Source organism: Lissotriton helveticus, chromosome 3_1 (genome assembly GCF_964261635.1).
Source record: "Lissotriton helveticus chromosome 3_1, aLisHel1.1, whole genome shotgun sequence".
In the NCBI taxonomy this organism is placed as follows: Eukaryota; Metazoa; Chordata; class Amphibia; order Caudata; family Salamandridae; genus Lissotriton; species Lissotriton helveticus.
The window spans coordinates 799,913,327-799,939,581 of record NC_136061.1 but is presented as its reverse complement, the minus strand read 5'-3'; the positions used below and the strand labels follow the sequence as shown (position 1 = coordinate 799,939,581).

Below are 26,255 nucleotides of genomic sequence, written 5' to 3'. Positions count from 1 at the left end.
GTATGCACGTGACATTATGACACGTGCCAATACAGCACACGACGTCAGGATGTGTGACATTCCAAGTTGCATCACAGGAAGTGACATCAAATACTAAGATCTCACACATATCTTTATCAGGTGTATCATAAGTACATGCAAGTGTTTTATGATATTTGACACATAAGACTGGGTGACGGGTTGTGCCAAAAAAGTGGTGAAATCCGGAAGCAAAATCGAGGCCTCAACTAATAAAAACATGTTTTAAACCCTGCCATAAAGAAATTAGCAACAAGGAAAAGCATGGTAGTAGATCTGTTCTGCTTAATTGGTTGCAAAGTCTGCATTTTTAAATATTTTATGGGGTTAAAGCATCTGCTGCTGAGGTGCCCAATAAATCTCAAGGAAAAATAATAATGGAGAGATAACTCTGGAGGTTTACTCATTTGTTAGAGCGATCTGGGTTTTGTTTAGTTTGAATCAAAGTAGTCAGAAGATTAAGTTGTCTCCTGCAAAACATAATCACCCAATGTTCTTGGCCGGGAGGGGGACAGGGCGTTTGGGGATTGTTGAACCTCTATTTTGTTGCTACCCTCTTCGGGTTTATTAGTCATGATATCACAACACATGGTGTGCATCTTATACAATGCTGTGAGCATAAATGTACCACTTAATTATGTAATAGCGCTCGGATATGTGTATGTTATAACATATGCCAACTGAAAATGCAATAAATATGTTTTTTTTAAAGTTGTCTCCTGCAAAGCACATCATGTAACATGCAGCTCACAGATTTTTATTTTATGTAGATAAGTAAATGAATTACTGCTTTGAAAACAGAGGTCCTTTTGTAACTTGCAGTTCATAAATTGTAATCCTTCTAGTAGACAACAGTGAGCTATGAAGTGCATTTGACTCCTACACCTTGCAACCCTGACTGTCTCAAGTAACGCATCTTAAACACTGATTTGCACACTTACACAACTGATTTTGAGTGGATAATGTGTATGTTATGCAAGGTGCTCTAACACTGTGCATTGGGATGAACAGCACTAAGAAATAAATGTAAATGCTATTTAAATTGCTATTTGTGTAAATATTGGGACAGACCAACACATCAGACAGTCTTACAGTGCATGTACTTGTGTGCAAAAACTGAACAAAGTACAAAAAATGCATCTCTTAAGTACTTGTGAAGCGATAACAAGCACTGTGCTAATGTTTCTTCTCTCTTGCATTTGAATTTAAGGGTGAGATGCCAGGCCGCCTCCGATCTGATAGTCGATCAAAAGGAGGCCTGATGGCTATTTAACTTCTCCCTTTATCTGTGGCACATATGGAGGTGGAAAGAAAAAGGCCCCTTGCTGCATGCACGTTGGTGCTGGGAATGGAAAGCAGACAACGTACAGGTGCTCCTGAACGTGTCCCGTTGTCTTACATTGGGACAAGTTCAAGATATTTCTGTGGGACCAAAATTCTTGGCAGGGGGGTACGGCATCCACCCTGTGAAAATAGTGGGTGGACGCGGTGAACCTGGGTGTACCCCCGACTCGTGCCCTGTCTATCAGGCTTCTCTTGCAGAAGTTAACATATGCGCATTCCGGTCGCCTGCATCTGGTGATAGAATACAAATATGCACAAAACAGTATTAGTAGCGTTTGTGAGCTGAGTGAAAATTGTGTGTGCTTAGATATTGCACCTTTTAGCTCTTAGGTGGTGGCGAAAGCACCAAGAACACATAAAATGCAAAATGCAAAATTCCATGGCAGCTCAAATGCAGTTTTCGAGCATCGGGACTTAATCTTTTACAAATTAAGCACTGCACCGCAGTACAATGTTATTTTATATACCATGCATGGTAATGTTACTTATAAGTTAAAGGATTCTGCAATATTTAGAACTTATTTACATATTTGAAAGACGAATGTTTTATACAGAAATTGGACAACAGTAGGTGCGATGAGGTCATCAGTGATGTCAATGATGTAATTTGAGATGTCTTCAATGAGGTCACTGAACGTGTCATGAGTGATGTAATATGTAAGGACACGCAGTGCACAAGGGCGTGCAAATTATAGTAAGCTCCAATAACTGGTGAATTTCAGGGTTTCTTTGAATTAATATTGTTCTTTTTTTACTGACATTTTCTCCTAAATATAACATCACTTTAACCTTTGCTTTTTTACAGTTAGGTTGTAGGGATTTACTTTTTAACTTTAGTATATCACAGGACACTCCTCCAACAAGTAAAGAAGCAGGGGCCACAGCGGGGAATCAGGTGGAAGCATTTATTTCAAAGTGCTGGCATAATGCATTTCGGACGAGTTTCGGCCTTCCTCAGACGCCATAATCATTGCTGGAGATTCGTTCACCCATACAAGTATCAGCCTGCCACAGTTCAATTGGCTGTGAGTCGCCACACCCCCTCCTGTAGTCACTGCTCACCAATTGTGATTCGTAGGAACCACAAGTCCCAGAAATCATAGTCCAGGTAAGTGCTGCGCAGGGAGTGTCCAAAGTGGTTTTGACGAAGTGCAGGGAAAATGAAGGTGAATTAAAATCAATACCCAGTAGCTGTATTTCGCAGAAATGCTTCCTCCGGTCCCCTGACGTTCCAGCCCCTCCAAAAAAGAGAATCAGCCAAGCAGAGATCAAGAAGACAGTGCTTTCTATTCCTCCGTGCAGTCACGGACCGCAATGCAGCCTCCCTGGATTCCTTTGTATGGAGAGGCGGACCCTGGGCTTTCCAACACCTTGGAAAGTAAAGAAGCCACCGAAGATCAGTGATGCCATCATTGATGTCATTTGAGATGTCATCAGTGATGTCACTTACCATGTCATGAATTATGTAATATGTGACATCATCAGCAGTGGAATGCGGGTGCGCGAAATATAGTTAGTACAACTAGGAGCAATTTCAATGGTTTTGTATTAGTGAAATGTCCAGCTAACTATAACACCCCTAAAACTTATAGTTTTTTTGTGTGAATTTCAAAGGTTTTTTAAATGCTAATTCCTAACTATATAAGGCCTGAAACCTATGGTTTTTTCAGTGAATTTTAAAGGTTTTTTAAATGCTAATTCCTAACTATACAAGGCCTTAAACCTATGGTTTTTTCAGTGAATTTGCAAGGTTTTTTAAATGCTAATTCTATTAGCGGATAACGTTTAAATATATTAACACCTTCAATGCTACAGGGTATTTTTCTCCTGTGCGGAAAGCTCCAGATTTGCCATGTTCATGACAAGGTCAGCTCGTCATAAGCACAGCTCCAGTGGTACTGCATGACGAGCTGACCTTGTCATTAGCATGGAAGAGCTTAATATCCTAGTGGGACCATCTGAGCAGCCCTAGGGGGTCAGGGTGTTTCTACCCTGCCCCCTTTTTGTGTTCTACACGTTTGTTTTTCTGCTTCCTTGTGCCTCAGTCTACCGAGCACAAGATGGATGCCAACACTTCCTGGTTAGAAGTGTTGACAGCCAATGATCATGCAGCTTTCTCGGGAAGGCATGCTGATTGGCTGCCACTGTCTGTCAACACTCCAAACCAGGAAGTGTTGGCAGCCATCTTGTGCCTCGGTAGAACCAAGGCACAAGAAAGCAGTGAAACAAATGTGGAAAACTCGCAAAGGGGGCAGGGTAGAAGCACCCTGACCCCCTAGGCCTGCTCAGGGGGTCCCACAAGGACCCCCCAGGCCCAAAAAAAAAATATATATATTTTTTAAATCGCGGGGTACGCATACCGTGAGCGTACGGTACGCGTACCCCGCGACTTTTTAAAAAATGTATTTAATTTTTTTTGCCTTGGGGGACCCCCTGAGCAGGCCTAGGGGGTCTGGGTGCTTCTACCCTGCCCCCTTTGCGATTTCTACACGTTTGTTTTTCTGCTTTCCTGTACCTCAGTCTACTGAGGCACAAGATGGCTGCCCACAATTTCTGTTTTGGAGAGTTGACAGACAGTGGCAGCCAATCAGCATGCATCTCGTGCATGGAGAGGTACGCGTACGTACGCGTACGGTACGCGTACGGGTAAGCGTACTGGTAAGCGCTCGGAGCGCGCCTATAGATATATATATTTTTTTGAAGTTAATTTTCGAAAAAACACTGGAGCAATTTTCACCAAATATAGCAAAGGCACTTCTGCGTACCAGTCCCTACAATTTTGCAAAGTTTGGTGAAATTCCGTTCAGCGGTTCGGGCTGTAGCCTTGTCAATTCGTCCTATGGAAATTAACATGGGAAAACACGTTTTGGGGGCCCCCATTTTTCTCAGCCCCCATTTCACGAATCCCCCCGAAACTTTCAGGGAAGGAGCGCAGCGGAGCTGGCCTAAATTTTGGAAAATTACACGCAAATTCCTCCACCGGCGCCAAAGTTATTCACAATAGAATATTGCGGATTTCCTATGGTAGCTAGGTCCTAACTATATATACCTACTGGCTATAATATATATATATATATATATATATATATATATATATATATATATATATATATATATATATATTACCTACTGGCGGTCGCCAGTAGGTAGTTATAGTTAGGATTGTTTTCCATAGGGAAACCGCAACATTCTATTGGGAATAACTTTGGCGCCAGTTGAGGAATCTGCCTGAATTTTTCCTTAACTTTGCCTCGCGGCTCTCCGCTCCTTCCCTGAAAGTTTGGGGGGGATTCGTCAAGCGGGGGCTGAGATAAAAGGGGGGTCCCAAAACATGTTTTCCCCATGTTAATTTCCATAGGGCGGTCGGTCTCACTTTTAGCTCGAACGGCTGAATGGATTTTCACCAAACTTGGCAAAATTGTAGGGACTGGTAGCCCGATGTGCCTTTGCTATGTCTCAAGATATGTGCTCCAGAGGATTTTGAGTAATTTAGGTTCCAAAAAATGTATATATCTATAGCCGCGCCCCGGTACGCATACCGGGGAGCGCTCCGGGCGCGCCACGCGACTTGCGCACGGAAAGCTGATTGGCTCTCGGGTGTCTGTAAACATTCGAAACAGTCCGGAGCGGCCGCCATCTTGTGTCTCGGTAGGATCGAGACACAAAAGGTGGTAAAAACAAAGGGGGAAATAATCAAAAGGGGGCAGGGTAGACCCCCCCTTCCCCCCCTAGGTTTGACGTGGGGGCCATAAAAGGGTCCCGCGGGTCAAAAAAATCTGTAATTTTTTTTCGATTTTCGAGGGGGGAGCGCCCGGTACGCGCCCCGGGGAGCGTACCGGTACGCGTACCCTGTTGAAAAAAGATTGACAGAGATTCTTTAAAACTATAGGTTTATTTTTATAAATTAAAGGTAGTTCTAAAAAGAACTGTTTTTTTATTGTTTTATATTTTATTGTTTTTTGGAACATTTTTAATTTTTTTGGGCTTTTCTGAAGTTTTATATTTTTTTTGTATTTTTTAAGGGGAGAAACAAAAAATAGGGAATTCTAAAGGGCTCAACAGGAGCAACAAAAAAGGCGGAAAAAATAAATGTTTCTTTGGGCACTTGTGGTTATCCTAAGCAAGGTTAATAAGTGTGATGCTTTGCTGTCCATAGCATATTGTTTGTCCACAAAAAATACAAACCATTTTTAAATTGTGAAACTTTCTTTGTATGGTGGAGCACATTTCCCTAACTTCCGGTCCCGATGGGGTGGGATCATTAGTTTGGGAGGTGCTGGCAAAAGATTGGACAGGGTTTCTGGCCAGTTCCCTGACCTCTGCCCTAGCATAGTTATTTGGATGCCTGCGTAGCATATGCCTGATCATGGTGTGGTTGCCAAAGGAGTACTTTTTGTTGGGATTCCCCCTTGACAGCTCCTGATGGCATATTAAGCAGGTTGCCTTAGGCGCATTTACTTTTTTCTTGTCATTGGGGATTGAAAAAAACTGCAAGATGATGTGCTCTTTAGGTTTGTAGGTAATATTGTCCTCTCGGACGAATCTCCTCTCCTCCTCCTCTTCTTGATCTCCACCACTGTGAAGTTGTGGTGGTCCTTGTGGTGGTGGTGGTGGTGGACCAGAAGCTCCAGCAGCTGCAGCTAATGTAGCCATTTTCTACTGAAATAACTGCAGGTCTTCCTCTCTCAAAGCACAAAGGTAGAATGAGGAAAAAAGGTGGGGTCTTTTATCATTTGGAAAAGAAAACTGTTCTAAACCAATCAAAAGTGTTATTTTTAGGTCACATGACCTGGCCTTACATCATTAGGAAACCAAAAGTGAAATGAACCAATGAAAAGTTTTATTTTCAGGTCACATGACCCGACGCGCTTACGCTATGCGCCCCGGGGCGCGTAGCATAAGCGCGTCAGGACATTGCGCGATCGTAAGCGCACGCGTGCTTCCGGCTGCGCTTACGCTGTGCGTCATATGACGCATCACGCGTCTACGCGATCCGTCATTATGTTGTTTCGTTCGCGAGAATAGCGCTAACGGGACGCTCCCCGGTACGCGCCCCGGGGCGCGCCGTAACATTGCGCTTACCCGTGCGTTCACCAGTACGCGCCCCGGGAGCGCCCCGGGGTTAAAAATAAAAAAAATTAAAAAAAAAATTTGACATAATTATACAATATAAAATCTGTTTTAAAATTTATTATTTTTTTATACCTATAAAGATTTGCTATTAAAAAACCATTGAAATTCACTGAAAAAACCATAGGTTTCACACCAGTTATAGTTAGGAATTAGCATAAAAAAAAACTATTAAATTCACTGAAAAAACCATAGGTTTTACACCAGTTATAGTTAGCTGGAAGTTTTACTCGCATAAAACCATTGAAATTCCCACGTTATAGTTAGTTGGACTCACTATAACTTGCGCGTGCAATGCACTGCTGATGACGTCACATATTACATCACTCATGACATGGTCAGTGACATCACTCATGACATCACTGATGACACCATCCTTGTGACAGAGTGACAGACCTTCTTTCACTGTAATGTAACCCTTGAAACACATATTCAAAAATAGAAACTAACATTTTCAAAAAAATGGATACCCATACCACTTACAACAACCAATTCAATAATTCCACCATCTATATACACATCCACTCATTCACCAACAGTTCTATATAGTCACTCATAGATATACTCACTCATCATATGTAGTGATACACCTATACATCCTGTTACACACTGACAGGCATCCAAAAGTTACTCACACACATACTCACACATGCAAATAAACTATTGAACATCCATTTATTTGCATATACAGCTATACACACACTACCACTTTACTTCTAAGGAAACTTACACATACTTACTCTCTTAAACAATCACTTATAGAAACACATACTAATTTAAACAGGAACTCTTACAATCCCTCACTCTCACATATACTCACTTATATACATCAATATTCACGTATACTAGATTAAAACATATGTAGTTACTGATAAAGACACTAGTGAGACAGTCATTCAGTCACTAACACACACATATATACACTCATCCACCCATACAGTCCTGCACATATGCTGTCTTCAAAACACATACAAACAGAGTCAGTCACTCATGCATCTATGTGCTAAGTAATACCCCCACCAAGCCATACAAACACTCATACTGATACTAAGAAAAACATCTAATAACCCATATACATACACATTTAGCTACTCACCAACCCATGCCGCCACTTATACACAAAGTGAAACACTAATACATATATTTAAATATTTAAACATTACTCACTAATATTTAATTTTCAGAAAGGCACACATTAACTGGATGGTGTCATGAGTGATGTCATGAGTGATGTCACTGACCATGTCATGAGTGATGTAATATGTGACGTCATCAGCAGTGCATTGCACGCGCAAGTTATAGTGAGTCCAACTAACTATAACGTGGGAATTTCAATGGTTTTATGCGAGTAAAACTTCCAGCTAACTATAACTGGTGTAAAACCTATGGTTTTTTTCAGTGAATATATATATATATATACATACACACACACACACACACACACAGGTAGGTGTCAGTAGAATTATAGTTACACTCACACATGCATACCATAATTTTTCAGCTTTATTTTTAATTTTCTATTCATGCTGGCATTATATCTTTACTATAACAGTATCTTTAAAACTACTCATTTATCTATAGTTACATGATCAATGCATAGTAAAACCCCCAACAAAAATGCACTATAACGTTAGTATACAAGAATAAATCTTCCCTTACCATGTAACCTAAAGAATGTCTTGGGGTCAAAATCATTTGGATCAAGCCCATCTGCTTCTTCCCAAACCTCTTTAAGTTGGTCCTTGCTTCCCTTTAAAAGTAATGAAAATGACTGCAACTCAGCATCAGAACAACTCTTTAACACAGCACATTACATTTTTGCAGCACCTCAGCAAACAATATTCAAGGACTCTGCATGTTTCACATTTCACCAATACGAACTTTCCAAGCAGCTACAATTTGAATATTGGTACTTGGGAGTTCCAAACAAAAAAGTGAAACAACAAGTTCCAGAATACAAAGTGCTGCTGGGTAAAAAACACTGGTTGCTTTGGCAGCTATACATACAAAAAAACTGGAAGCATCTTTAATAGCTCTTCGCATGGCAATTGCGGTCTTCACACCTATAATGAATGCACAAAATGGAGAAGCTCGGATTTCTCTCTATATTACAGGAACCCCTCCCAAACCTATCAGAAAAACACTTGGGGTTTTATTATGAGTCAGGTGGTACATGGGGCAGGGTGGTAGTGGTCTCCCGAGAGCCCTAATACGATGATAATAATCTTTATTCGGCAAATTTGATCACCATAAAAGAATACATATACATAGTACTTTATACTTTATCAATTCTCCCACTAAAAACTATAAAATGCTACAGCATATAAAAGAAGAGTCCTGGGTTTACGGAATGCGCCACAGTCACTAGCTTACTACAACGGTTACAACATCAGACCGTTAGTTCCCTAGAGTACAATTTCAGTAACCGGGAGCGCGTCACCCACACACTATCCAGAAATTTTGCCACCCCGCATATCATAAAGGTGGATGATGAATCTGAAGAAAGTACACGTAGTGCCTGACTGACACCTCAACCCCAACTCCCTGCACACAGGTTTCAGCCAGATTTTCCGGGCCACTTTATAGGCAGGGCAGGCAAAGAATAGATGGGCCACAGTCTCCTTGGGTGCTGCACAGCCTGGACACGAACGCAGTGGGGCACCAGAGTTGGACCACCTCGTCGTAAAGTCATACACCGGGAGCGTCCCATACCTCAGTTTTAGATATAGCGCTCTATCTAGAGGTTTGGTTATCAGGTCGAGGAAGGGTTCTAGTTTTTTCACCCATTTAATTTGCAAGAATCGCTCCGTGAGTGAACCTCCATCCAAACCACTCAGTGCCTTGCTCTGTACCCAGTCCCAATATAGTTTTTTAATCACTTCCTTGGGCGGCGACGTTTGAGACTCCCAAGCATCACTTAGTCCTAATTTGAGAACCAGGTTTCTCACATTATTCAGCCAACCTATTTTGTTTCCAGTGTCAAGCAGAAGAAGATCATCCAACCCTTCAGCATATTTAGCAAGCTCCTCAGTCCTTCTTAAACGGGTCCAGAAGAGCAATGGGCGTAGTCTCACCAAATCCTTAAGGGCTCTTCTGCCCAAATCTAGTCTCAGGGGGATCAGTGGTGTGGAAGCGGGGAGAGCCACTACCTCCCTCAGAAAACTATTTTCTGCTGTGGAAAGATCTGATACATTTTCGAACCCCCAGAGCTCGGAGCCATATAATGCCGCCGGGAGAATCTGACCCTAATAAATCGCCACGGCCGGGGAAACAGGTTTACTACGTGACTCGCGGAGCTCCCTCAGAGTCACCCCAGATACTCTTTGGTGACTGAGTAACATTTTGGCCAGATGGTCCTTCCAAGTCATTCGACTGTTAATGCGAACTCCAAGATAGTCAAATGAATCGACCATCTCCAGGGGGGCCCCGTTAAGCAGAAAGTTATTTTTAAATCTTTTAGAGGGGGAAAATGCCATCAGTTTCGTTTTTGAGGTGTTGATAATTAAGCCTCTATTAGTACAAAAGGAGCTAAATCGGTCCAAGAGTTTTTGCAGACCCACTGGGGATTTGGAGATCAATAGGGTGTCATCGGCGAAGAGTAGAGTGGGGATTCTTTCCCCCGCCAGGGATGGGGCATCCGACTCTTCCCCTTTCAGATGGTCCACCACTCCATTCACAAATAGGGAGAAAAGAGTCGGGGCCATAACACAACCCTGGCGTACTCCTCTCCTCACCGGGACCCTATCCGTTAACTGTCCCTGGGATCCCCATCTGACCCTCGCATAGTTCCCCTCGTGGAGCTTTACGATTAGACTCAGAAGTCTACTAGGAAATCCCATCTCTCCTAGGATCTCCCATAGTTTAGCCCGAGGGACCAGGTCAAAAGCCGTCTTGAGATCTATGAAGGCCATATATAAACTGCCTTTCTTGATGGTAACTGCCTTCCAATAGATGACAAAAAAACGAAAGACCTGGTCTATCGTGCCTACCTTTCTTCTGAAGCCCGCTTGAAGGTGGGAGAGAATAATAGCAGCCTCCATCCAATCGTCTACCCTTGAGATGATGACCCTGCCGACCACTTTCTGGATTATATCTATCAAACTGATAGGTCTGTAGTTCGCAGGATCATCTCTTGCCCCCTTCTTGAACACTGTTACCACCTCAGCCCCCTTCCAGGAGTCTGGCACCGGGTGTCCCCTAGCGATCAAGTTCATAATTGTGGCGATTAAATTAGCCCAAGCCAGCGGTTCCACGATCAGCAGGTCCCCGGGGATCCCATCCGGACCGGCCGCCTTCTTGGGGGTTAGCCGTTTAATCGCCATCGCTGCTTCGGTGGCCGTAAATGGGAGTTCATCCGCCCCAGAGGTATCCCCAACGCTAAAACTAGCTACCTCAGGGCTGCCTGACTCTTCATTGCCACCATATAAACATAAGAAGTGATTAAACCATTGCTGGCTGGTTATGTGAGCTGCTAATGGTTGCGATTTCCCCTGCCTGGCTCTGTTAATTAGATCCCAAAAGAGGTTCGGGTTCCTCCTACTCACAGCATTGGATAGGTCTTTCCAGTGCTGTTCCTCCCACTCCCGTTTAGCCAGCGATAGTGCTTTCTGGTAGTCCTTCCTGGCCGCTCTAACCAGCAAAGGATCCCCAGAACGCAGGGCTTTTGTCAGATTTTTCCTTTTGCCCTTACACTGGTCTGAGTACCATGGTTTATTTGAGATGGGAGGCGTAATAGTTTTCCTATGACTTTTCCCTTTGGAGGTAAAAAAATGACCAACTTGATCAATTGTAGCTTTATAAGCTGAGTCGAAGGAAGTGTGAGGAAACGTACTAGTCTGGATTTCACAGTCCCAAGCCACCAGGTCAGAATTCAGGCCCTCCACCAGGGATTTAATCGTTCCTAGGTCATCCTCCTTGAGGTTAGCTTTGTCCCATTTCAATCTGCGGTTGTTATTGCATGGGATGATCTCTTTGGTTGTCTTTATGGGGGCGTTCACTCTCTTGTCTTTAATGCTGCCCCAATTGAACTTACAACACAGGGGGTTATGGTCGCTATCCTGACTTGGGAGCACTTCCATATCAATAAGGTCTGCCCACAAACTAACATCCATTAGGATGTAGTCAATTCGGGACGGCCCAGTAAGTCTATTGAAAGTCAGTGCACCTGCCCGGTCGGATAGAGTCCTACCATTGAGGGCTCTTAGCTTATGATCCCTAGTTAGTGCATTGATTTGAATTGCCCTAGCTGACCATTTTTTAATAGAGGGCAGGGATAGGGTTGGAATGGACCATTTCAAGTCTACGTCTTCAATACCCAGGGGGTCATCTCCGAAGAGGGGTTCAAACGTACAGTTGAAATCCCCCCCCACGATGGTTTTTGCTGATGAAGGGCAATTAGCTAAGGCTAAATCCAGAGCAGATAAAATTAAGGAGGCGGCATCCCCAGGTGCCCCTCTGGCATACACGTTAAATAGATCAAGCCTGCTTCCCTCTGTGTTTCCTCTAGAAGAGAGGTGGAGTATGTCACTACACTCCATATTATGGCGTTTGACCTCCCAGTCTAGATCAATTTTTATCCAGACCATGAGGCCTCCTGCCGGTCTGCCCTTCCCTTTACTTACTGCTGGCAAAAAGTAGGTGGTGTACCCTGATTTATTCAAGGGTATTAGACTCCAGGTCTCCTGAAACAGACAAACATCGAATTTCTCGATGAATGTATGCCATTCCCGTATATCTAACTTCCTTTTTAACCCCGCTACGTTCCAGGATAACAATTTTATTACCCGACGACCATAGGACACTTTGGTCTGAACCCCCTTTTTCACCCCCTCAATATCCACTGCGGTCGTGCAGCTACCCAACTCCTGGTCCTCGGGATTGGGATTTGCTGAGCAGCTAGCCATATTGGCCATACTCCCGGCTACCGGAGAAGCCTCAATAACAATATTAGTAATGGGAATTTGGGATAAGGGTGATCTAACTTGTCCTGTGACTATACTGTCACAAAGTCGTGGAGCCTCCTCACCAGGGAGATTACTTCTCTCCCCCCTGGGCACTAAACATCAATCGCAATCTTCCAGCCCCGAGAGCTGTGAAAACCGATTGTAGGTGTCCAAGGGGGTAAAGGGTCTAAGATGTTCCATCCTGGTGCCATGATTCATTGTGTGTCTAGAGGGCTCCATGGACCAGGCAGAATGATGATCGCCCACCGAGGCAAAGTGTTGCCCATAGTGGGGGAAAATATTGTTATTAGGCAAGGTAGGCGGGTGCCTGTGATAGTGGCGATTATTTGGATAATTAGGAGCAAGGGCCTCTGGCCTGGGGTAGAAATACGTTAGGGCCCGAGGAATGATACGAGTGTCCCCGTTTCCAGGTGGCCAGTTTAAGATATAATCTACAGCCCGAGGGTCTCTAAAGTTGACCACCACTAGGTCCCCCTCTATATCTTTATTTCTGCTACCCAGCCAGTTAATCCGTCTAACGTGTACTATATCCCCATCTATATTGGGTGCTATGGGCCTATGTGTCCTCAACCAGTGGATGATTTTATTTTTAAGATCAACATACCCCTCCTTCTTGTTTTCAGCTAATGGAGGGACCCCAGTCAGAACCACCACAAAGGGCACTGCTTCTGGGGGAATCTCCACTTGTGGCACCTTTTTCCGTAGGTCTCTGGTATATCTACCTACCCCATGGTCGTACAGTTTATTACTTGTCGGGCCCAATGAGACTAACTTTTTGGGGTCACCTCCTGTTTTGGTTGCTGATATAATTGGATGTTTAAGGGGAGGTGGATTTTGGGAGCGAGGGTCGACCCTACCCGGTGACTGTGGCTTGTGTTTGACCGGCTGAGATGGGGCAGTTGGGGTGTTAGACACAGTAGTAGTGGGGAGCTTGGCCTGAGCTGTGGAAAGCGCCACCCCACTCCCCTGGGCTTTGGTCCGAGTGACCATGCTATTTATAGCAGTTTCCAAAATGGTCAGTCTAATTTCAACCTTTTTAATGGACTCATTAATAGGTAAAAGGAGAGATCTCAGCAGAAACTCCAAGTTCCCTATTAATGAGGGGGGAGGTGGAGTAACTAATGCTATAGTCCCAGCGTTTATGTCAGGAACCACAGCCTGTGCAGCTGCTTAAGATGAACTGTTTTCCAAAGGCGGTACTACTGCTGGTGGGAAAACCAGCCCCTCTGCTAGAGCACTCTCAGTTTGGTCGAGGTGTTTTAGCCCTTTACCAAAATCAGAATGCGGGATTTTTGCCTTACCTGGTGCCTCCCTTAGTTTCCTCCTTTTTTTAGTTGGCGGTGGGCGGTGAATCTGGTCAACAACTAAATGCTTAGGTTTCTGTTTCCTAGGCTTGGCTGTGACAGTGGTGCGACCGGGGCTAAGGGTAGGGGGAACAATTATACTGTTGTCCGAGGGCAAGCAAGGTGTGGATGAAAAATCACGAAACAAGAGGGGAACACCTTCTTGACTAGCATTATCCCCACTCATGTCTAGTGAGCCTCCCTCCCGCGTCATAACGAGATTAATACTATCAAGGAGGGGTCTATTTTTCATGCTCTCAACTGAGCGACGCCGCTCAACCCTACGCTCATCTAAAATTGAATCCTTTTCGCCCTCACTCCGAACCTTAGGGAAATAATTATCCAATGACCCATTACGTAATCTTCCTTTTTTCCCAGGGGTTTCCTCTTCAGTCGACATATCCAGCGTATGGCAGAGCACGGGTCACTGAGCCACAGATGTTAGGGGATAGGCCCAGCCCAGCCTACTCTGGCCAACGAGGGCCTCAGAGGGCCCGCTCTTTGCCCGTGCTGCGTCCCGCGCTGCGGGAGGTATGTGAGAGGATATAGGGGCGTGGAGGGCGGGGGGCGGGCCAGCAGGGAGAGCGGACCGGAAGCTGGACGTCGGTCTCGCAGGGACTCCTGGTTCCTGGAGTCCCTGCACACTCGCAGCCCCGCTAGCACCTCTTACCCGGTACCGCCCTGCAGCAAGTTCTTCAAGAATTACCCCCTGAGTCTCTCACGCCGATGCGGCTCCCGCGAAGCGGGTGCAGCGAGATATGGCCCGGAAGGGAGAAGCCGCTGAAGTCCTGGACAAAGAAAGGGCCTCGGTGCGTTGTGCTCGTGTCCCACAGAGAAGTGGCAAGGGACGTTTTTAATCCACAGCAGGGCGGGGGGCGGGCCAGCAGGGAGAGCGGACCGGAAGCTGGACGTCGGTCTCGCAGGGACTCCTGGTTCCTGGAGTCCCTGCACACTCGCAGCCCCGCTAGCACCTCTTACCTGGTACCGCCCTGCAGCAAGTTCTTCAAGAATTACCCCCTGAGTCTCTCACGCCGATGCGGCTCCCGCGAAGCGGGTGCAGCGAGATGTGGCCCGGAAGGGAGAAGCCGCTGAAGTCCTGGACAAAGAAAGTGCCTCGGTGCGTTGTGCTTGTGTCCCACAGAGAAGTGGCAAGGGACGTTTTTAATCCACAGCAGGGCGGGGGGCGGGCCAGCAGGGAGAGCGGACCGGAAGCTGGACGTCGGTCTCGCAGGGACTCCTGGTTCCTGGAGTCCCTGCACACTCGCAGCCCCGCTAGCACCTCTTACCCGGTACCGCCCTGCAGCAAGTTCTTCAAGAATTACCCCCTGAGTCTCTCACGCCGATGCGGCTCCCGCGAAGCGGGTGCAGCGAGATGTGGCCCGGAAGGGAGAAGCCGCTGAAGTCCTGGACAAAGAAAGTGCCTCGGTGCGTTGTGCTCGTGTCCCCTAATACAACTAGACAGGTCGGATCGCCATTGCCCCGCCGCAGCCGCCAGGGTATCGTCATTCCCTGGTGGTGGTGCAGCAGTGTAGAGGCAGCAATATGCTTGGCGGGACCACGGCGGTCCTGCCAAGCATATTGCAAGTTTCCTCTCTGCCACGGTTTTCATGGCGGTTCCTTCTCCCCTGGTGCCTCACGCCATGTGGATGCGCACAGGGGACACAACATGTGCCCCCACTGTGTGCTTGCACACCAGCTCCTACACAGCATGGACTTAACAGCCCATACAGTGGAGGAACTGTTTTTGGCATTCCCATTGCGGTGTCCATTTTTAGAGGTATTGCTGTGGCAACGCCATAAAAAGCCAGCCAGACAGGAGACAACTCCTAGTCTGGCGTGTGGCCTTACCACGGCTTTGGCGGTGCATAGGCAAGGCGGACCCAGCACGGCAAACTCGTAATCAGGCCCTATGCGTTACCCTCCCAAATCCTTCCTGATCCATCTTAACAACACAGCAAACACAAAGTCCTACTCGTGGGCCTGTTTCTACAATGGAGACTTTTTTTTTCACAAAATAATCTTTGGTTACCTTGTGTTACATCCCCTGAAAATCCTGCTGTTATCCAGGCATGGACAAAGTGGGCCAAAATAATCCCATAGCGTAAGCTATGACATCAAACGTATTAAAGCCTGTATATGCATTGTTTGTTTTGCAGCATCCAATCCATCTTTTAGCAAATTATTAAAGGAATCTGACATTTGCTACCAAGTAAGGTTAAAGGTTTATCTATTCACACAATACTTAAATTAAGGTACCTCTGGATTGAGCTACTCCTCCTCAGAGATAAACGCCATCTACGACTCATCCTGATATTGCATAGCCCATTTTTTTGGCTCTTTCTGTTCAGCATATTTTCTTAATACAATTATTTTGCTACTTTCCATCTTAGAGTTCACGCTCCTCCTGACCTCCATTCTCTTACACCACCTCTTGGTCTTTGTTCTCATTAAGCATATCTTGCATATATAGTTATTGTTTCTTGTAAAGAGTTGTAATACCAAGAGGGGAAGGAGGTCCATAATGGCATCTATCTTGTCATCCTTTTGATCCCCTGCCAGCATATGCTACAATTTCACACTCGGCCGAACTCAAGCTTTATCTTTCATGGTCCTTAAAGACAATTTGAAGCAGAACTTCTAGTCTTTGGTGGAGAGAGAGCGGCTGGAATTCACTCCACACCGACCCGATGACGGTCTGAAGCTGCTTTCTTTCTATCATAAAATGGCATTAAATAAAGAGGGCATTAAAAATAAAGGTTTGGCTAAAAACCCAAATGAGCCGGGTTCTGCTTCACAGACACAAGAGACACTGAAAGAAGATAAAAAGATTAATTCTGACAGAAACAAAACTGCTGAGAAATGTGGTGAAAATTATTTACATTGTTCCAAAGTCTAACTCTGCCAGTACAAAGTACTAGGAGATTGCAAAACTCTGGATGTCTTAAAGGCAAAAAGAACAATCGATGGACAAAATGTTAAACAAGGTCATACATTCACCCCAGTACATAGATCTGTACTGAGAGGTATTGACCCTGTGCCCAATGCCAGTCCGAACTGCCAGGCTAGGTCCTCAGTGGACTGGACACAAGCATCCTAGGACCGGTTTCAGGCTTTCAGCCCTCATCAGCCAGGATAGCTTGACTACAGTGGCATGGAGAGCACGGGACCCACGTCTGGGCATACCCGTTCCATTCGGGTGACAAATGCAAAAAGAACTGGCTTGGCAGTTCGGTCTTGTCTGTAACCATGAGTCACAGGGTCAAGACTGATTTGCATATGGCCGGGTCTAAACTGGGGTGGCATGGTGAGCAAAAGAACAATGGATTTAACCCAGATCTCTTGACTGAATGTTGATTTATTCAGCATTCCGTCCATCATTTGTTTGTGTAGTACTTTTCACCTTAAGTGGGATGGGTATGCTTAGATGTGGGTCCCTTGCTAAATGTGCCACTGGATTCAAGCTAGCCTGGCTGATGAAGGGTAATACCCAGAAACCAGTCCCAGGATGCTTGTTTCCGGTCCAGGGAGGACCTGGCTTGGCAGTTCGGTTTGGACTGTTCCCATGAGGCACAGGGTCAAGACTGATTTGCATATGGCTGGGTCCAAACTGGGGTGGCATGGTGAGAAAAAGAACGATGGACTGGGGGTGAATGTATTATTTATTGTGTTATTACAACAAGGGTAACCCAATTAAGTCTGCTAGGGACCTTGGGAATCAATTATTAACACAACAGTGGTCCCTACTAAAGAACAGAAAATGCGCAAAACGAAAAATGAATACAGACCCAATCAGTACAGTATTAGCAAAAAAAACTTGTCCAGCCGGACAGAGGTTCAATATTTAGTTTAAGAAACAATTTAAGAGAATAAGCAAAGACAAATACTGAGAGTGGGGCACAAGCCTGTGTCCAACTACAGAGACAATTGAGACATACTATTTGGGAGACATATAGAGGCGGGAGGGGCGTTTCAGGCAATGCTCACGGTTTGTTTTTCAAGAGGGTAAGTAATTAAACAAACAAATCGCAAGTAACTGCTCTACACAAACAATTAAAGATATCAAACATATATGTATGAGCAGTTATAAGGTGTCAACGACGTTTCGATCCCAACCATAATTACAGGGATCATCTTCAGGACTTAAAAATATGCATGCCTGTAGTGAAGTGCCTAAATAACCTTCATCACATTACACAATTAAAAACGGGAGGGAAAAAGTTGGAAAAACAAAACAAAGGTAGATATTAGGGCAACTGACCAATGGTTCCAATACTTATCTGTTACAGTTGATTCAGAGTACAATGCGGCGAATTAGAATTGGTGCGAGAAGGAGCGGCTAGGTGAGTGCATAATACAATTTAGGCCAGTTTGAATTAAAGTAGTGCACAGAATTTGTGAGAATTTAAAAGGGCACGGGAATAGGATGAGACAGGGATATAGGGGGAAGAGAGGGTGTGAACGACGCAGTGACAAGGTGAAAACAATTCAGGCGTAGTGACAAGGTATAAGGGGGTGATCAAAATAGTGTGTTGAGTAGGAGTAACCTAATGCGTGTAGAACCGGTCGCGGAAGGTGGCGAGACAAGGGAACCTTACCAGCATGTGATGCTGCAAGCAAGTGCGGAGGTTGGATCCAAGTTCAAAATTAAGATGGCCCGTGGGGTTCGGAGCATTTATCCTAAAAAGGAAGGATGTGAGGTAAGGCGCTGGGAAAAGTGAAGTATTGATTACTTAGCCTCTTGAAAAAGAAACCGTGAGCATTGCCTGATACTCCCTTCCCGCCTCTATATGTCTCCCACATTGTATGTCTCAATTGTCTCTGTAGTTGGACACAAGCTTGTGCCCCACTCTCAGTATTTGTCTTTGCTTATTCTCTTAAATTGTTTCTTAAATTAAATATTGAATACAGTACTGATTGGGTCTGTATTCATTTTTCGTTTTGCGCATTTTCTGTTCTTTAGTAGGGACCACTGTTGTGTTAATAGTATGATTTATTGTTTGCGTAGTCTTAAAGGCACAGACAGCCTTTTTCTCTTTCTTTAATACTGTTAAGCATATCAGGCTTCATTTGTCCTTAATTGATCATTAGGTAGGCAACTATTTTTGTTTACATGCTGTGTTGTAGCTTTTTTTTTTTTTAAATAATTTGTTTGTTTAAGATATCTTTATTCGTTTTCACAAGAAGAATAAAAGCCTGTGGCTCCGCAAACATCGGGAACAACCCGGTATAGTAGGATTGTGCTTCTGGCAAAGGAACAGTAAATGCAAACGCAGAAACAAGAACGCCCCCTCCCCTCCCCCCTCTCTCCGTCCCCCTCCCCTCCTGTCCCATCCCCTCCCCTCCTGTCCCATCCTGTCCCATCCTCTCCCCTCCCCCCTCTCCCCTCCCCTCCCCCCCTCCCCTCCCCTCCCCCCCTGCCTCCCTCCCCTCCTCCTCCAAAGAAAAGAAAATCGCGCAGCAAAGGCAGTGTAGGCCAGCATGAAGGCTCAACCAGCTAAAGAGCAGATGTAACAGGTGTAAGTGTTGTGGGGGATCAGCCAAGCGCAGGAGTCTAAGATATTTGGGACATGTGAGCTCAGTAAATTCAGACGTCAGCAACGTGACTAAGGGGGCCCAGAGTTCATGAAAGGAAGCTACAGGGTTAGTCAAAGAGAGAGATTTTCTCCATCCCCAAGATAAACCACAGTTTGTGTTGCCAGCCCAGCCTAGTAGGTAGCACCGCAGACCCCCAGTGAGTCAGAACGTTCTGTACTGCTGCTACCACTGTCAGTGCCATTTGTTTACCTCGCCGGGAATGAAGCGGGAAAGTAATAGCGTTGGGAAGGCCAAGAAGAACATAGGCTGGGAATCTCGGGATCTGAGTCTCAAAATGGGAGTCAATCTCACCCAGTGTGTGTGACCAGTACGCTTCTAAGGAGGGACAATCCCAGAGCAAGTGAGTGAGGGTGCCTTGCGCGCCGCACCCCTTCCAGCACAGTGGGCTGGGTGAGGGGTTGCTTCTGTGAAGCCTGACAGGTGTCAAGTAGGTGGCCAATTTAGTGGATGTTTCAATAGAGGTCATGTTACGGGCCGTGCAACTAGCCCGATGGTAAATATCCTTCCACTCTTTCGAGGAAAGTTCCCTTCCTAGCTCACCCTCCCACCTCAGTTGCCCCTCAGTCTTCGCAGCGTCCGAGGGGACCCTCACAAATTTGTACAGATCCGACGTCAGCCGCGCATCATTGTGTCTCGTAATCAGCCACTTCTCAAACGGCGTCAGCAGCCGCTCCGCCCCTTCCCGCACCCCCTCCTGGAGCACCCAGTGTCGGATTTGACAATAATGAAACCGCTCTGTTTCCAGAAGTCCGAGATCATTACGAAATTCTTCAAACAGTCGTCCACTGTTGGAAGTCTCTATAGTCAAGGCCGGGTGTGAAGTCCGGGTTTTTCACAATAGGCGTAATAGGGGAGGGGAGAGTTGTGAGCCCTCTCGCAAGGGCAGTCCGGTCCCAAGCATCCATGATGGGGTGGGTCACTTCCAATAAATATAGACTACGATGGCGATGATGTCGGGGCAAAAAGGGAACGCCCCAAAGAGTGCGAGATGCAAGGGCCCTATCCATAAACAACCAATGCTTCTCAGACTCTAGCCGAGTCCACTCCACCAAGGCCCGCAACTGCGCCGCCCGCCAGTATGCCAGAAGATCTGGGATACCCAGTCCCCCTTCCAACGGATCCCTGTAGGTGAGAACACGTCGCATCCTAGCTCTGTGGTCCGACCAGATAAATCGCTCTATGTCCCTCTGCAAGGCCCGCAGAACCCCGGCAGGGGCGTCAGTGTTGAGGAGTCCTGCGAGACTCTTCTGACGTTTCCTCTCGAGCTGCAAACTCCCAACTCCCTCAAGGATCTACCAACCCAATCAGGACCTTAACACTGACTGGATTGACATCTCCCCCAGGGAAAGGGGAAGTGGACAGAGAGACTCACAACAAATTATACAAGATTTAATCTTCAGTTGAGTCTCTCTCTAGGAAGTGCTCCGGGCCGAGGATCTTCTCTTAGGAACGTTCTGCGCTGCCTTCACGCTACGCTGTGGTGCAACATTAACAGTAATTACTCAACTGGCAACTTCTTAACTAACTTCTATATTCAACTAAACATTATGCTTACTGACCATTAATCCATCTGACCCTTGTTCGCACTTTGACTGAAGTTTTAGCACTGGCTCAGTGTCTTGACACCTTCAAGTAAACATAACATGGCAGAATAACTTAACACCTTTTCTAAGGAGACAGGCTAACTAAATTAGTTGGGTTAGTTTTAAAAGAACTCAGAAACTTCATGCAGGGCCATACCTGAGTCTTTTGTTACTTCTTCAATTAGAAGGTTCTGCAGTAGGAAGACAGGAAATAACAGCCTATCTAAATCACACTACTATCTAAGGTTAATATCTCTGATCCTACTTGTAAATATGCGAACCTCTTATTTATAACTCTGTTAAAAGTCAACTTATCACAAAACTGTGCACATTTATTCAGTTTGCCTATTTTACACATTTGCCTTTATCAAGGCTGGTTTATCTCTACAGTCCGCTTTTCGAGCGCTTGAAACAGTTCACTGTTTAGTTCACTTCAAAAGCAGACATTAATCTTTTTCAGGGCTTGTTTAGGAATCTCTCCGTGTATCAAGCGCTAAACCATAGAATATTAAATTCCAGCTCACTGCACTGAGTAATTTGCCTTTGTCAAGGTTTGTTTATGGCTCAGTTCTACTCGAAGTGCTTAATCCTTGTTAGCGTCTTGAGCTGAGTCTTTTTCTCTAAAATAAACCCTTGCCACTTTACCTCATGTAAAATTGTTCGTGGCCACTTGAAAGTATAAGTAAATCTCTTACTGTCCTTCTTTTCAGGAATGCTGCAATGTGCGCGCTGACAGGAGACTCGACAGCCAGCCGGCAGAGGAGAGCGGGTAAACAAACCTCCCGGCTGTCTTCACAGAAATACCGGAGCTCAGTCACGTCGTCTCGTTCTGAATATAAATCAGCGCCGCTGACAGCCAGGGCTTTCAGAAACTCGCCGAACAGGTTTTCAAGAAAGGAGTTTAGGGCTTAAATGAATTAATAGGGAAACTAAAGATTTCTAGACTTGAGGGGAATTTACTACGCGGGGACAGAAGCTCTCGTTAGGAACAACGAGAGACAAAGCGTTTGGCAGTTGGCAGAAGCACGTATTTATTGCTTCTGCCACGAGACCCAGCGCGAGCCTGTTACATCATATCTCAAAGCGCGAGGGCTGGCGCGAGCCTGTCTCAATTGAGCGCACATTCTGAGGATTGCTCATATCCAAGTTAAAAAACAAACAAGCATTGCCAAAGGCAATTACTGAAAATAACATTTCAAAATGGATTCTAAATAAAGTTTTACATTGAAATAATAAACTAAGTGTACCCACTAAACTACATTAACCCTTCTGATTCATAAGATGTACACTGAACCAGTACGGAGTCAGAACCTAATTAAGACGACCGGTAACACCCCTAACAGTCAGCGGGAGGTTATGAAAGAGGTAAAGAATTTGAGGCAACAACAGACTGTCCAGAATGGGTGGTAGTGCCTTTTCTATTCTAGGACCCAAACTTTGGAACTCCCTCCCTTTGGCCATTCGTATGGAGGACAGCCATGCTTGCTTTCGAAGGGCAGTGAAGACCTGGCTCTTTGATCAGTAGTTTTCTTGTCTTGGGTCAGGTTGTTTTGGTTAATTAGCGCCGGGAAACCCTTTCGGGTAGCTGTCGCGCTTTACAAACTCAATAAATAAATAAAACACCATTTCCACCGCTGCTATGCGGCCGAGCCAGGAGAGAGAGAGAGTGAGGCCTCCACCTGCGAAGTGAAGTGCGTACTTGTTTCAGTAGGAGCGAGTAGTTCACCTGTCGGGTGAGGGAGATGGTGTGTGCCACCTGGAGCCCCAGGTATGAAATGGTATCTTGGGCCCACTGAACTCGAAAATCCTGCCGGAGGAACGCAAGTGTCTCCGGCTCCAGGGATAGGTTAAGAGCTTGTGACTTATGCACATTGATCTGAAAACCCGAGGCTAGGGCAAAGTGAGCTAGTGCATCCAAAAAGGCCGGTAAGGAATCACGAGGACGCTCCAGGGTCGCCACTACATCATCAGCTCTGGGCATAATGAGCGGGAGGACCATCACTCTGTGGCTGCTTGTCTGCCCCCTCCGTGAATACCTGTGCAGTAGCAAGGGTGCCTGTCTTCAGTTTCCCCCGCCGCCTGCCTGTGTCAGCCGAGGCCGCGACCGCAGAGCGGGGAAACTACATCTACCAAGACCCCTAGCGGCCGGACACCGCACACGGACAAGCCGCGCCCGCTGGCGCATAAACCTGACCCCGGACTTCGGTGGAGCGGGAGCTCTGGGCATAACGAGCGGGAGGACCATCACTCTTTGGCTGCTTTTCTGCCCCCTCCGTGAATACCTGTGCAGTAGCAAGGGTGCCTGTCTTCAGTTTCCCCCGCCGCCGCCGCCTGCCTGTGTCAGCCGAGGCCGCGACCTCAGAGCGGGGAAACTACATCTACCAAGACCCCCAGCGGCCGGACGCCGCACACGGACAAGCCGCGCCCGCTGGCGCATAAACCTGACCCCGGACTTCCGCGTCGCGGGAACGCGCGCGGGCTAAGCCCGGGCAAAGGGCGGGCCCTCTAAGGCCCTCAGAGGTCAACAAACGTCCATCTAAAGGTGAGCCTGTCGCTTCAAATATGGGGAAACGTAATAACATTACTTCTACCAGCACACATACACAGGCCATCGCGGATCCTGCACCTTCCCAACTCTCCTTTGAGAGCCTACTGGATAATGCTTTTAACGAGATCGCAGAGACAGAGAGGAGGTTGTCATTGGGCTCCTTTAACATCAACCAACCTACTATTACAGTCAGCCCCAAACACACTATGCCTCTGCTTCCAGAAGTTATTGTGGTAAAACCTATCCTCGCGATCAGTTCATCTGATTCACCACAAGAGGGGAGCACCCCTGACATATCTACTGATACTCATCTAGACCCCGTGTCACCCCCACAACCACAACCATGAGCACCAAGACCGCCGGCACAAAACGCAAAAGGGGACCAGCAAAGACAACAATAAATAAGAGGAAGCAGCCCCTAAGGAGTAACAACCAGCCAACTCCACAGAGTATGTGGACTAGGGGGAAGAAACAACCCTTAGGGGCTCAAACAGTATGTTCTGTCTCCGGGGAAAATTCTGGTATCGTTATACCAAACGAGGATATAAATTCAATCTGTACACAGACTGACTTCCCTAACGAAAGCACTCTCCGATCTAAATCAAATGGAAATCTTATAGAGACCATTGCTGATACAATTTTCAAGCAATTGGAAGACCAAATGATTAAACAATTCAATTTTATTTTTAAGAGACTTGATAGACTGGAAACCCTCGTGAAAAACAAAGAAGCAAAGAGGAAAGGCATGGCCTGCCTAGACCAAATTAGAGGCGAACGTCTGTTAAAAGATTTAGAGATTATCACTAGCGCCCTATCTAGTGGAGGTTCCACCATAAACTGTAACACAGGTATAGCTAAAGGGGCATCTAACACCAATACCCCTTCTATACCTACTTTACTGCCGAAGGAAGTAAATAAAAGGCAAAACCATCCTACCTCAACTCCGCCATCCATCTCTCTGCCACCCTCCGGTCCATCTTGCACCACAAACTCTATCAATAATACCCAGAAGAGTAATCCTCCCAGAGGCACAGCCAAGCACAAGGTATTTCCCAACCTTGGCCGGGACAAGGGACAACCGGAGGACAACAGGCCGATAAAACACCAAGGTCCTGCTTTACATCTTCCTCCTGAGGCTTGCCCTTACGTCTTGGTTCTGGCTGGCATACCACCGCTTAGGGAGGGTCAAGGAGAATCCTGGGTCCAGTTACATAACAAATGCATTGACTGGTTAACTAAACATAAGAGGGTCGGCTATGATCTATCTAATGAAATTCTTTCTGCACGCCGGGTGACCTGGGTCGGACCTCTGTTCAAAAACATCAACGGAGACTGTATTACAATCAACTTCAGGAACCCGGGCATAGTAAAATTCTTACTAAATAAGAATTATAACCAGCACGGCCCAGCCACTGTGGTGACCCCCTTACCTTTGAGTTATTTTTACAGACACCCACATAGAATGTTGCAACCACCCCCCTTGTTTCCGTTATATAATAGATTCTCGGCACTATCTGACCAGGGCACCTTGGATTGACTGTCAGCCACCCAGGAAGATTTAGCTGCAGCGGTGTCCGACTCTGAACTTTCGCAGAGAGTAGAGCCTGTGGGGTTTTTGATACCATCTGATCTTCCCCTGCTACCCAATGTACAATGTGATCCATTAGCCAAACTAACAGCTATTGCCCAGGTCTCTGTCCAGGATGTTCGTCCATTGCCCGACGAGGACTTGTCTATTATAAGCTGGAACATTGCTGGGCTGAAGGCCAAAATGGTAATTAAAGCCTGGAAAGATTGGGTAAACCATTATGATGTCTTAATGTTTCAGGAAACTTGGTGTACAACGCATTTGCTACTTGAAGGGTATAGTTGTCACAATAGGATTGTACCGGCCCCTTCCTTAGGCCACCCTAGTGGGGGATTATCGATCTGGGTAAAGATAACCGCAGATGTAAAAACAGAAGTAATACAAATTAATGACCCAAGTTTTATGGCGTTGATATACACAAGAAGGGTAAAACTGTGTCTAATCAATTTCTACAACAATGATTTTATATCCCACCCTAATAGTAATTTTTTAAGCCTGTTCAATTTTATTGATGAAATAGTGGAGGGACGGAAATATGGGAAGTTTGATGGTATTTGCATAGGAGGGGATTTCAACGCACACATTCATTTAAGAAATCCCCCTTGTAAGAGAGGTGTAGAACTATCTAACCTCCTCGCAACCAGAGAACTCGTAAACACTATGGAGTTTGCTGGTACTTGTACAAGTACTGCCCCGGTCCCCACTTACATCGGTCATGGGAGCGCAACAACAATGGACTATATATTTGTCTCTCCCTCCCTTGCGGATGTTTTATTAAAGGCAGAGGTAGTGTGTAACGTATACAGTGATCACTACCCAATTGTGATTTACCTGAAATCATTAGGGGGAAAAATACCACATAGTGTAATCGGGGCAACAAATCTGGAAGCCTCGACGGATAGATTAAGGGTTGTCTGGAGGGGGTAGATAACAAGGGTGTATTGGCCAGTGTGATTAAGAAACATCCAGCACTGATCTCGGACTGTCTTGCTATTGACAGCTGCGGGGGCAATATGATAAAATCATTTTGTGAACTCTGCTCCGCAATAAAAAGTGAGATCTCTAAACCAGCATCTAGGAATATTGAGGAAGCTCCAAGATGGTTTGACACCTCTTGTTCAAAAGCTAACCGGGACTTAAGGG

General features: G+C 45.8%; 1 protein-coding gene across 3 annotated transcripts in view; it reads right to left on the bottom strand.

Annotated features, from left to right (window-relative positions):
* NUCB2 (nucleobindin 2) overlaps positions 1-26,255 on the bottom strand; it is a 449,912-nt gene that overhangs the window by 229,652 nt on the left and 194,005 nt on the right. For all 3 annotated transcript variants that reach the window (XM_078681045.1, XM_078681047.1, XM_078681046.1), the window contains exon 7: positions 8,152-8,242. In XM_078681045.1, coding sequence (XP_078537171.1) covers positions 8,152-8,242 — 91 coding nt within the window. The remainder of the gene's footprint in view (positions 1-8,151; positions 8,243-26,255) is intronic.